The sequence below is a fragment of the Scomber scombrus genome, chromosome 7, assembly GCF_963691925.1.
Source record: "Scomber scombrus chromosome 7, fScoSco1.1, whole genome shotgun sequence".
Lineage (NCBI taxonomy): Eukaryota > Metazoa > Chordata > Actinopteri > Scombriformes > Scombridae > Scomber > Scomber scombrus.
In genome coordinates, this window is record NC_084976.1 from 7,173,694 (window position 1) to 7,187,055 (window position 13,362).

At 40.2% G+C, this 13,362-nt stretch overlaps 1 protein-coding gene across 1 annotated transcript in view; it reads right to left on the bottom strand.

Annotated features, from left to right (window-relative positions):
• Window positions 1-13,362, bottom strand: part of me1 (malic enzyme 1, NADP(+)-dependent, cytosolic) — an 85,088-nt gene that overhangs the window by 39,372 nt on the left and 32,354 nt on the right. Inside the window, exon 3 of the mRNA XM_062422175.1 lies at window positions 10,292-10,441. Within this exon, the coding sequence (XP_062278159.1) occupies window positions 10,292-10,441 (150 nt within the window). The remainder of the gene's footprint in view (window positions 1-10,291; window positions 10,442-13,362) is intronic.

The following is a 13,362-nucleotide window of genomic DNA, read 5'->3' on the forward strand; positions in this document are numbered from 1 at the left end:
TTAATAGCCAATTATTTGGGCACATTCTTTGACTTAAAAATTAATAAAATGGTCCAACAAGTATAAAACAAACTATATAAGGTTTTTGATGTACAATATAATAATGCATATCAGTTAATCTGAATTAACAAATCTAAATAACAGACCTCTAATGTTTTAAATAGCATTGACGTGGTTTTCAGAGGAATTGTGTGTATATAAAGCAATTTGAGATTAATATACTGTTCATAATGGTGGTGTTTAACCTTTTAGTAGATTTTCTATAGAATTTAGAAGATTATTTATAGAACTAGCAGACTGCTGATGCAATTAGTTTCCAGATATCAGTTTTCGCATGCACGGAAGCACCGTAGGGGGAAGTCAGATCCACACAAAAGCTACTAAAATGAACTGGTTTGACTTTCCACCAGTTATATGTATTGTTGTGTTGATATTGGGGATATACAATGTAATGTAAGCAACAGAGGAACTAACAAGAACAGGTCCCAGAGGGCAGCTAATTGCGTGCATTCTCACAGAGAGAAGACTTACCACTGAGCGAGAAACCAAAATAACAGAATTCGGAGAGTGTTGGGAAAGTTTTTAGTATATATTCAGACTGCCTGCGAGTGCAGATGGATATCTTGACGTGTCCAATTTCTAATCTCAGGCCAAATGCATGACGGGACTGTAAGTGTTCACAGCCAAAGCTGTAACCTGATGGAGCTGTCAAAACTAAGACAAATCACAGTTGCTTTTAGAGCTTTCTCACCATGTCCTTAAACTAAGCAGAGGGCATTTTTAAACTGATAATAACAAGAGGTAGAGCCGTTAAGAGATATTAGTGTCAGATACTGAAGGTCTTTTATAGAATTGTGGTCCTATCTAATTGCAGATATGGAAGGGGCGCCTTTGGTTGAATGCTATGTGATCTGTTGACTTAGTTGTTATCAACTGGGAGGAGTGTCCTACATCAATATGAGGCTGACCCAGTTTCAGTTTAACTGGTCTGCTAGGCTTAACATGCCTAGATAACTCATCCATGTACTTAAGCCTTTTCTGAAATGTCTTAACTAGAAGGCAAAGTACGTTCTTCAAAAAAAAAAAAGTTTAAGCATTCTTGGATCCAGCTTTAAGTACAAAAATGACTTAATTGGGGTCAAGTAAAGACTGGGGTTTTAAAATAATATTTGATAGCAACTAGGTTTAAGTGATAGTTTGATATATTTGGAAGAACACTAGTTTGCTTTCTTGCCAAGAGATAGATGAGAAGATTGCCATCTGTCCTACTACACTGAAGAAAGCTAGGATGCAATTAGCCAAGTAAAGACTGAGAGCACAGAGAAACAGCTTGTCTGGCTCATTTTTTATTTCCGTTTGTATTATATAAAAAATATATAATTAATTTGTGAGCTTTCCAGTAGCTCGTAGGCAATTTTTAAAATTTGGGATAGCGCCAGGTTATTTCCCCGTGCTTTCAGTTGTTATGCTAAGCTATGCAAATCACCTCCTGGCTCAAGCCAACAAGGGTATCCCCCCAATTAAACAAGTAGTTAGCAAATAGTGTTTTTAAACCCAAAGCATCACCCTTGTTTTACTATAATGTACAACTAGATCAGTTGACATCACACACAGTCAGTCAGTCAGTCTACTTTATGAAGTCTCCCTCACTCTCTCTTTGGCTCACATATTAATCCTTGGTAACAGAAAACAACAAAGTTGCATCTGTAAGTGGGGCTTTAAGTGCCACACCTGGAAAAACAGGCATTATAATGAATTTGGTGGGCAGTTGGGCTCAATGACCACAAACTGTCGAGCTCCATCATCTTCATTAACCCACAGAGTCCAAACAGCTCCATCGAGGCATTACTGGAGTTACATGGTGGCAGCAGTTTGCATCTGATGGAGCTGCTGTTGGATTTTTCATAATATTTGCTTCATGCTGTTGTAGTGTTTTACACCCCATTCGAGAGAGAAAATGAACACCAGAGATTGTAGATGACAACGTGCCAATAAGGTTGGACTGAGAATGGGGGAATTTCTTGTTTGGAATTTCCATTGAATCCAGGGGGAAACAAAGCTGGATTTAACTACTGCCTTTTCTATGCAAGATGTGTGTATGTGTACACCTCCTGTAACATTGGATTTGCAACTATAAATGTTACCTCGTCATTAATCTTTCACCCAATTTCTATCTCCATCTGTCATGCACATTATTCCTTTAATAGAAATTGTGAGTGTGAGGGATTCCCTTTTTAATATCTGCTGAACTACAGCCACTAGCAGGTGTGTTACTGAACCTGATGTTTTCAATTCTTGTGTTTTTTTTAATGTTCTATTTAGATAATGGTTATTCCCAGCTGAAGATAGGAACTGCTACTATTACTACTTCTTATAATGACGTTGTAATATCCAGCTGTGGCCACAAATCTGCCCACACATGACGAAGATCTGACCTCCGGCAGTGTGTGTGCGACTCTCCATACCCCTCATACAAACCTATGCATTGCCTACATGCACTGTATTACATCACATGCGCCCATCTGGCTGTTACAAGTCACAGAGGGATGAGGCCAGGGCAGGTCAGTGGTGTAAAATGACTGCTGAGGGGCTGAAAACTCTCCTACACTTTAAAAAGTCACTGCGAGGCCACTCAACATCTGCTTTGGCACCCAAGCAATACCAAACATTTCAGCCTTGAGAGGGGTAATAAAGAAATGATATAGCGTCATTTCACTTTGCAGTTTTCGTGGATTTTTTGGGACCCCGCAGCAGCAATTGTGGGCAAAAGATAACATTGTTAAAACATATAGAGCGCATAAGAACACAGCAGTGGAAGTGGCCAACATTTGCAAACATGGAGTTATTCCATCAGGCATTGTATTTAACTCACCAACCTCTCCTTGTGTTTTATAGTTCTACCATAGTTCCTCAAGGCAGGGAGTTGAAAGTTACATCAATACTGCTTCAGGTTATGACTGTGGGTGACAGTGTTTGCATTTCTAATGTACAGATCATAGCAGTTTGAGGTTATGGTGAGTATCCCATCCAATTTCTTCCTAGAACTTTTTCTTCTTCAATAAAATTCAGGTTAAAGCCATCAGAGACAAGCTAACTTTGTTGCCAACTTATGTGCCATATACTAAATGTATTTTCTCTGCTGTATGCTCCTAAAACACCTACAGATTTGCTTTAAAGATCCAAACTAGGCTGAGTGTGATTCACAGAGTATCAGATACGCTTCACTCAAAAATGGTCACTCCCATTTTCCAGTGTGGGCTGATGAAATATTACTACTGTGTACCAAAGGTTGACCAATGGAGACCATGCAGGGATAGCAGCCAAACACAACTGTACTCTATAATTTGGTTTCTGGCAGTGATGGAGAGTCTTCTATTAATCCATCAATCAGCAGCTCTTGTTCTCTTTGTCTTAAAGTCCAAAAAAAAAAATTGAAATTGGGGGAAATATTAGAAATGTTCTTTTTTGTGTCATCCTCTGGAGGGACAGCAACCCAGAGACAAAGTAAACAAACTTCGTAGGTCCTTGAAACAAACTAGCAAAACTGTTCCAGTTGACCACACTTGCTGAAAAAACTGCTGTCGTAGAGAGGATGGAGACAAGATAATCGTTTAAATATGGAAATAACGGCACACACTGTCAGACAGACTTTCCTGGAAGACATTCATAGTGTTGCACTCATTTGTACCCGCGAAAAATGACACAAGTGGCAAACATCTGCGTAGTGGGCATGAATGTCAAATTGTTGCTTTCAGCAAGTGACAGAAATTGTTGAACACACACTCCCTATTTCAGAGTTGTAAAGGTTTCGTTTTCAGTGTTGTTCGACCTTCCAACAAGTACTTCAGTTGGAACATCTGAACTGCTAAAAGTTCCATTAGCTGCTATGTTTTTTGGATATCTAGCCAATAGATGTTAGCAGTCCAATTTTCTAAGGTGTATGTCTGAACAAGCTAGGGTGTAGGACAGCACATGTGTCCATACTGCTACATCAGATGAGAGGGACACATTAGAAGGAAAGATAATGTGAGCTGCTGTTAAAACTCTGTGGCTCATTGATTGTTGATTGAGTTTGATTGCCTGCCTATGATAGAACAGTGACATTAGTGCTTAATACACATATGATTTAAAATGACAATTGCATGGCTTTATGAAAACAAATTCTCCATTACTGTACACAGAAAACAGCTTCCCAACTAGTTAATGCAAAGAGAAGGGGCGCCATCATGAAGGAGACCACATGACACAAGATTTACAGAACAGATATTTATGCTGTAGCAGACACAGAACATGCAGTTTAATTTAAGCGGGACTTCGGAGCAAGTTTCTCTGACTCTGACAAAACTCTGACTGTCTGTTCTTTACTGTGTCATGTCTGCCATTCAGAGGTTTACGTATGCAGGACAGCAGATGAAGCCAGGACCTGACACCCACTGAGTTCATGGACCCTGTCTACATCAGACCAACTGAGTCTGACTGAAACCAAACACTTAGGAGATGAGGAGAGAGGGTTGGAAACTGCCAGATAGACTTTTGGGATGACAGCCATTAGACCAACCAAAACTTAAATGAATATGTTTGCAATAATTTCACAGTTGTTTCTTAGAGACACAATGGAACAAACTGGATGTTCTCCTGAAGAGCGAAATCCAACCACCTTGCTCTCCAGGCATGCTACAGCTCTCTAAAGTCATGGAAAATGATGGCAGTTTGAATTAGCAGTGGTCCCTGGTACTGTAGGTCATGGGCAATCCAGCCAGGTAGTCTTGGTTTAGTAGAGAGTTATTCAAAAAATATATTTAGTTTGATTACTGTCCATGTTTACTCAGCAAAGCGTAACACTGCTGTGGATTTAAGTTGGGTAACAACTGATACATTCATTTATTATACTAAGGGATACAGCAGGAAAGGTCTACCGTATCCTAAAGTTTCTTTGCTTTAACTGGCTTCGAAACTTCGACCTCGGACATGAGCTCCACATTGTTATACAAGGTCCTCAAAGTCCAGGGTGGAATTAATCCCAAATGTTTGCCACGTTTTTCATGAGGTCAGTGTAATTCCACACCGTTTCTCTCCTTCCAACTCCTCCAATGCTCCTCCTGCTCAACAAAGGCATATTCTGAGCTTCTCTCATGGTCTACCTAAGACTAAACATGTGGTAAACAAATACAACAGCAAAAGTCATGCCATCAGTCATAATCAGGGAACGAATTCTCTCTGGACTCATGTGGATGGTTGATTATTATTTATGGTTGTAGTCGGGTCATCGCAGCTCACCCATCATCTGTGGATTAATGAAGGCGTGGATGCTCATCGTATGGAGTGAAAGTTTCTCTCGTATTTGCAGTGTAACGCCGTGTGTGGGCCTTAGTGGTGTGAGATCACAGCTCAAAAGCCCTTAATCTGCAAGGTTGGAACGCTTCATCATCCAGCACGTGCCACTTCAGAGGTGGCCGAGTCAGCTTCAACTGATGCCTTTCATTAGGCCTTTGCAACCTCCTGCAGCTTACCCTCTTCTTTAATCAAACAGCAGCCTCTCAAAGCACGGCTTTATTCAGGTTATATTACAATACATCTTTTGTTCAGCCAATAATGAGCCAAATAGCACTTTACTTTTGTGTGGTTTCATATATATATTATGGCTTTCTACATACACAGTAAATACTAATATATGATACTAGGGTGCTAATGACACCAATATGGTCATTTTGTGCTATGAGTCAATAAAAATTTGTCTCACAGAAGAGCCAGAGTACAATTAGGCCTTAATTGTTGTGGTCTGGCAAGGTTCAATAAGCTCAATTTGCTTGGATAAGAGGCATAATCACACACAATTAGTTTACGTGTTGACTTTTTGTGTGCTGAACATCAACACAAAACATTCCTGAACATAAATGGACAAACATGCCATTAAAAACAGACTTTTAAAAAAAAGAAAAAGAAAAAAACAAAAGTATGGTTCGTCTGACAATGCTCCATATGTGCATTGATCTCATTTTTTGTGGAAGGCTTGGCAGCTGCTAAATCATGATTGATCTCAGATCAAGTGAAACAAAAATAACATTAACAGCATAAAACAGACAAGTTAGTTAGTTAAAAAAACAAAAACAAAAAAACGTGGTTACAGCCTCTTTTTAACATGAACTATACATTTAAGGCATTCAAATCCAGTGTTGGAAAGTAACCAAGTTTACTCAGGCACTGTACTTATTTTGAGTCAGTACTTTTACTTTAATACTTAAAGTACATTTTTACTTGAGTAAGATCTTTTTATGCAGGACCTTTACTTGTAATGTAGTATTTTTACATTGTTGTATTAGTACTTGTGGATCTGGACATGTCTTCCACCACTGATAAAATAGCTTAAATACAGTATAGATGGCTGAAGAAAAAGAGCATCTGGTCTTACCCTCCCTCTCCAGGGAGTTTAAGAATGCCTATTTCTTACTTTGCAGCTCCTGACGGACAGCTGTAGTAGCATTGACCCTTGGCCCTTCAACCCACTCATGGGCTACAAATAATCATCTATCTCCATCAGCAAGATGAATTGGCTCGTGTCACTTACCTCGAGAGCCCCTTGAACAGCCAGACTCACTTAAAAGGGCTTATTAGTAGTTTATTTAGACACTCTGCAGCAGTGCACCACAGAGGGCACGGTGACACTGGAAATGACTGAAGTAAACCTTATTACATTCATGCAATACCTGGGATCATTTTTCCGCAACAAAACATTATCATTTATCACAACTGAGTACTTGTAGCTGTCAAGCAGAGTGCACAACGCACATTTATGGTGAAAACAGAAACAAACTTTGTGTGATGAAGACAGGCCGACTTTCTCTGCTAAACACTGCATCCGCTCATGAACTTACAAACCAATAAAAGTAAGCGTGTCCGCTAATCTTTGGAGGATGTGAATGTGTCCCTTTTTCCAGCTCTCCTTCCTGCCCCTGCCCCATTTAAAGATCAGTGAGCGAGCCGTGTTTTGACACCAAATGGCGCTCAACCTTTGGCCTCTAGTACAGAGCCCGATGTCGACGTGTTTAGTCTCTATGAGGTAGATTAACTGGTAAAGTTAGACAAGACGAGGAACGGCTGCTGCTTGGACACAGAAAGTCTTTATACCTGAGAGGCAGCGATTAGAGACCTAATCTGCTGCTATGGTGGTCCGGCTGGAAGACACGCATGCATACACACACGCACAGTGCCATCAGTAACTTATTATAAGGATTTCTAGAGGATGCTCATGAGTGAAAAGCCCAGAGCATAGATTTAGTTGGAAACAGAACAATACTTTACAACCACCCAGCAAACATAAAAGACACAAGCTGATCCTTCAAGATCATGTGAAACAAGACAAGCGTCTACAGCATCACTGGCAGCTCTGAGAGGCTGTACACAGTGACAATTTTGTTTTTGTGCTAAATGCTAACATCAACACGCTGACTTGTGCACAATGACAATGCTAACATGCTGATGTTTAGTGGGTATGTTTACCATTTTTACCATCCAAGGCTGGAGTTATTGTATGATGACATTAGTTAACTGCCACAAAACACAAAATACAGCTGAGGATGATGGAAATATTATTCAATTGTAAGATATTTCATCATATACCCGAACACTGAACAAATTATACATTTGGTCTGATGGTGGCTCTAGATGAAAAGTCAGTGAATCATCAGAGTCAGTGGGTTTCATCCTCTGGGGACCATGAATGTCTGTATCCAATTTCATCGCAATTAATCAAATAGTTATTGAAATATTTCAGTTTGGATCAAAGTGGTGGACGGACCAGAACACTAACATTCCCACCCGTTAAACCACAACAATGGTAAGGCTAAAACATAGAGACAATGCAGACAAACGCAGCCAATGCAGCACATGTGTGTCATGGTCCCTGGAGCTTCTCTTTTCTTAGGCTCGGGTAGTGGAGAGAAAACAACCTGGCTGAAAACTTAACTTAAATAGATCACAGATATTGTAGAAGACCCCCTGATGCACATTTCCTAGAGGCCCAACTCCCTACCAGGGGGCTCTGGCAGCAGGTCTTGGCCCACTGTGCTGTGAGACTGAGGGAGCGCATTAAATGATTCCTCCAGCCAACTCGGTGTGAGAGGAAGGGAAGTATGCTAGGAATATTTTCCACATAGTTCTGCGGGGATAGGGAAATGGGGAGCTGTTGGGTTACAAAGTATGTGCATGGGAGAAGTTGGGTTTCCAAGTATTTTAAATATACCCAAGGTAGGCATTTATAACAAAACTACTGGGACACAATTAGGAAAACAGGGTTTTACAGCTAATCAGAAGCAACAGTGGTGGTAATACAAATGAATACATCATTGAAGGGAGTGTTTGGACAGTTCTGGCACGACTGGATGCATGATAGGGGAAAATACTTAGCAGAACTCTGTAGTTACTCTTTGTATCATTATGAAACTGGGACCAACACATCTGTTGATATCACTCCAACAAATTACCAAATTTTAAAAATGCCAAACAGCAAAATGCTTGGTAGCTAACTGCACTTCCTAACCACTGTTGGTTGGCGTGTGGATAAGAGGATTATACATATCCTTTTAGATCATTAAAGGAGCATAGCTAACAGCAGTAAGTGTACTTGAGAGCTTGTGAAGGGCAGCTGACCAGGGTGGTCTCCTATCAGTCTTATTTAAGTAAAAACAAATTCAATGCTTGTAACCACCTAAGTGAGGTTTAATGCAGGGAGGCAGGTCCAAGCAAAGCAGAGCATGGCCCTGAACGAAGGCTCTATCAATTCAATATCTATTAGCGACTGCTTAGGGAGTTTTGCTGTTAGATAGTGAGAGACTTGGACCTGATGAACCTATTTGAGGAAAAACAGATACGAGGTGTGTGTGTGGTCTGTCATAGGCTACTTTTGGGGACAAATTTCAGACTTAGTCGTCAATCGGGGGCGACTTGTCCAAATGGGGACAAAAGCTGTGTCCCTTATTGTTAAAAGGCTGATTTAGGGGTCAGTGGTTAAGATTAGGGTTAGGCAAGCAGTGGTGATGGTTAGGGTAAATCTCCAGAAAATGAATTGTAAGTCTATGTAATGTCCCCAGAAGTGACCATGGTCTGATGTATGTATGTGTGTGTGTATGTGTGTGAGCATGGGTGTGTTTTAGAAAGGGAGTGAAAGTTTGTTTACACTAGATGAGGAGAGGAAACCAATGAAACTGTCGGGTAGGATCGGAGCCAGATCCACTCAAGGTGAACCCTGAACTGATTTCAACAGCTTACAGCGGTTTGCCTGCAGCTGAGCTGTCTAACAAAACTCCACCTAAAAAGGGTCTACCGCAACCTCTGCATTTGGTTCAGATCTCACAGCATCAAAGACCAATTCCAGCTTAACATACACATGCTTTAAGAGTCCATGAACTTGTGGTTTCATTGCAATGCATCAACATCTTTTGACAACTGGCTGTGGCTTTAGTACATTTGCTTGAAGAAGTGTACTTTACAGTCTACTTGTTTCTGTGAAACCAAGACCAGAGTTTGATTCATTGATACTGAATTGGTTGGAAAATGATAATCTCCTGTCTTTCTATTGCTCAGTTGGCTACAGAATGTTTTATTGTTGGTACAAGAGGGATCAAATAGGACTTCCAGTTATTTCTATAAATTAGTCCTTGATGCATACAAGGTCTTGTTGGTATTAGTTTAAATTTACATTTGTTCTTATGATTATATTGTAATATTTTTGGTCTTTAACAAGGGTCACCTGATAATGTATAGCTCATCATGCTGTTATCAGTGTTTGTGTTCTCTCTCTATTAAGGTCTGTTCAGGTGCATATTGGATCTGATTATCCCTCAGCCTATTCAGATCGGGGCTCTCTTTTTTGAAGATTTATTCATGCACATCAGAAGTTCTTCACTGGCCTGTTTTGGATCTGGTCAAGTATTTTGACCCTGTTCAGTTCTTGGTGCTTTTCAGTGTACTGTGGGCGGGAAAAACTGGAATATTGGGGTCACACATCCAGAAATGTAAGAAAATGTTGGCTGGTACAAAACGCAGTAACAAAAAAGAAAAACAACCAATACCATAAAACACTTCATAAATAAGTGCTGAACTGACTTGGTGTTAACAGAGAAGGAAAACAGAATCATCCGCTTCCTTTAGGCCTGCTGCCTGTTCACAGCAGTGGGAAATGAGCTGAAACAAATCTTAATTCGAATCAGGTTTTTGGGTTTTTTTGTACCGTTTCATAGTTCAACAGGGCAAAATTGTGTGTGTGTGTGTGTGTGTGTGTGTGTGTAAGTCTCACCTTGGTCTTCTAAATATCAAGCCATACTGCTGGCAGGCGAGGCCCACAGTCGGGGTGTAAATGACAGGCATAAACCTCTCGATGTCGGACATTAGCACCCGATAGAACAGCTTCTCGTTGCGGTCCTGGAGATCCATCAGAAAAACATATCTGGGAGGAGCAGGGAGAAAAACACTGGATGTTAATCTCTAACATCTTGAGGGCTTATACCTGCTGAACTGAGGAGGGGTTTATTAAAGTCAGATGTTAAATTCTGTGTTTGTGAGCAGGATGTACCGGGCAAGATCGGGAGGAACTGTAAGGAAATAGGGAGAATATATCAGAGAACAGAGCCTGGAATGGTGGGAAGAGGTAAAGAAATCCCACTAAAAAAGCAATGCTGTTACAAAAAAGTGAGGAAGAAAGAGAACATAAGAAAATAATCTGTACAACTACTTACAACTACTTGTTAAGATTTTTTTGTGCCCATTTTCCAAATGATTGGAAAAACACAGACTGAAGATCGGCCTCTCAGATAGTCGATAAACTCTTTGTTCTGATTGTAGTTTGAACAGGAACTGAAGTTTTACGTATGAACCAAATTGAGCAGAGTGTGCCAGAAAAGGCTTGATTCATAATCAGAGATGTTTCCATAAAGCCATGAGCAGAAGGTGCCTCTTGATGAGGGGATAAAAAGCATGCACGCCCTGTCTGCTATAAGTTAGACCACAGCAGCTGCACAGTGGTGACAGTTGCTCTTGAAGAGAAATGTTTTTATATTGGTGAACAAAATCAGCTTCTGCCACATGTAATATATCACATGAGAGGTCTCTGTATGCTTTACTGTAAGGAGGTGAAATTATTTTTTACCACAGATTGTACACTAAAGTTCTACTTCTTACCCCAAGGTGTACTGAATAACATTTCCGGAGCTTTCAACCACATCTCAAACTTTCAGTTGTCATGGAAATGAAAACTTAGCTATCCCAAGACAAGTGAGCAAACTCCATCCACTGAATGAAGCTACTGTGATTAAAAGCTAGTAAGTGGACTTTTAGTTATGTACCCGAGTAATTTTTTTGTGGTCTTTGGTTGCTTTGTGAAGAACTATATTATTTAAGTCTCCTCTACTCAGAAAACGTGTTTTTCTTCTTGTCCCTTCAGTTGGATGTTTTCTCTTCAATGTGCGGGATGATATACTGTATGTGCAGAGTTTGATACTAGAAGGTTGTTTTCACATTCTTCTGCTGAAGAAGGAACGTTTCTCTGAGCTCACCTAAATCTGAATTTAAGGTGTGTACATGCAAGTATGATTTGTGACAGTTTGGAAGTTTTGGAAGCCAGTTTGTGTCTAGTATTCAACTTAATTTGTGTAATGTGGAAATTTGAAGCCTCCAGTGCACAAACACTGAGGGTGGACTGTTCAGTAGGAGACATCTTGTGTCCAGTAGTGAAACTTTTAAAAATGAAAAACATTCACATATTAATGGTTTCTGCATTTTACAGTGAGGGAGGAGCAGTAGATGTAGTTTTAAAGAATTTCTAACCAGGTTATGACTTACAAATTATTCGTTTTTTATATGTCTTACAACATAGCTAGAGGGAATCTTAAAGTTTAACCAAGTTCCCTGTCTCCTGGATGCCTCTGGACGTTATCAGGTATTTCCAACTGAAAAAGGAACCCTTAGTAGACCGAGAACAAGCTGGAGGAACCACTCTATATCTCCAATCTGACCTGGGAACATTTTATGATCACCCAGATAGGGCTTAAGGACATGGCTGTAGAGAGAGATAGTATCTGGGGTACCTGGTCTACTGCCAGGATAACCAGTCAGAAAATGGATGGATGGTTTCACAGAGAATGTGTGAGTTTTAATGCTGATCCCATGAAATGTGAACTGAAGTAGCCTAATATGATGCAGTACACTTCTTTAAACAACAGCAAAAACTCCTGCCATCTTTCAAGCTTGAGAATGAAAAAGTAAAGAAAGATATAACAGAGGAAAATTTCAATCACTGCAGTGACTCATCAAACAAAACTATATTTAAGTCCTGACATATACTGCAGCAGTGTGATATTGTTTGATTTTGCTGGCTATTATTTAAGATTCCTTCTCTCTTCTTAGCCTTACAAGGCGCGAACGCTCGCCACACCTAGCAAACAGGATTATTTAGAGCACACGCTGATTTATAAACCAGTGTACTCACTGTCTTAGTCAGTGCAGTGTTTCTTTTATAGTTAGACTAGTGAGGCAGTCGGGACATAATTTATCTCTATCATAATCTATTTTAGCCTGATTGATCAAGCAGCTCTGCTCTGTCAGACTCATTTTAAACTTGTTGCTGTTTTCTAACAGCCTCATTGGAAATGAAGTTCGCCTGAAGCTGTACCATTTTGCATTCTACAGTATTTTAGTTGGATAAGCCTCTGAACATCCATTTCCTCTGTCGACGACACAGTCACAGTAGGTACTTGAGTCACTCCATCATCTCAGATCATAAACCATAATGAACTTTTAGAGCTGTTCTGCTTGCTGTAATTTGTCACAATAATTCAAAACCACGACAAATTCCTTTAACAGGGAAAAAAAGAGAAAGAAAAAAGGAGTCTAGATAAATGATGGAAATAGAATGGGAAGCAGTGAAAGTTCAGAATTATGGTCGTAAAAAAGAAATGACAGCATCCAGCAGTAAATACCAAAGAAGGATTTGAGAGTTGGGAAGCAGACTGTATGTAAACACAGTGGGCTTGAGCAATGGCAGGCAAATAGAGGCCCTTAATCCATGGGAGCAAAGCCCGAAAGCTGGAACACACTCAGGGCCCAGAGACGGATTGTCAGTGACACTGATAGGGCATGAGAATGACACTGACGAGCTCATAATGGTCGTCTTTAGATGCTGACGCTGTAGTGTTGCTATGCTGGAAAAATGAGGCGGCTGTAAAGAAGCTATCCAGTTCCTGTTGACTCCAAATCCTGTCTAACAAGCAAATCCCTCATCACTGACATTGGAAGTGACAGCTTGATGGAAACGGCGTCTGAGAGATGGTGGAATAAAAGGCAATTTAACGGATAGATAATATTCAGCACCCA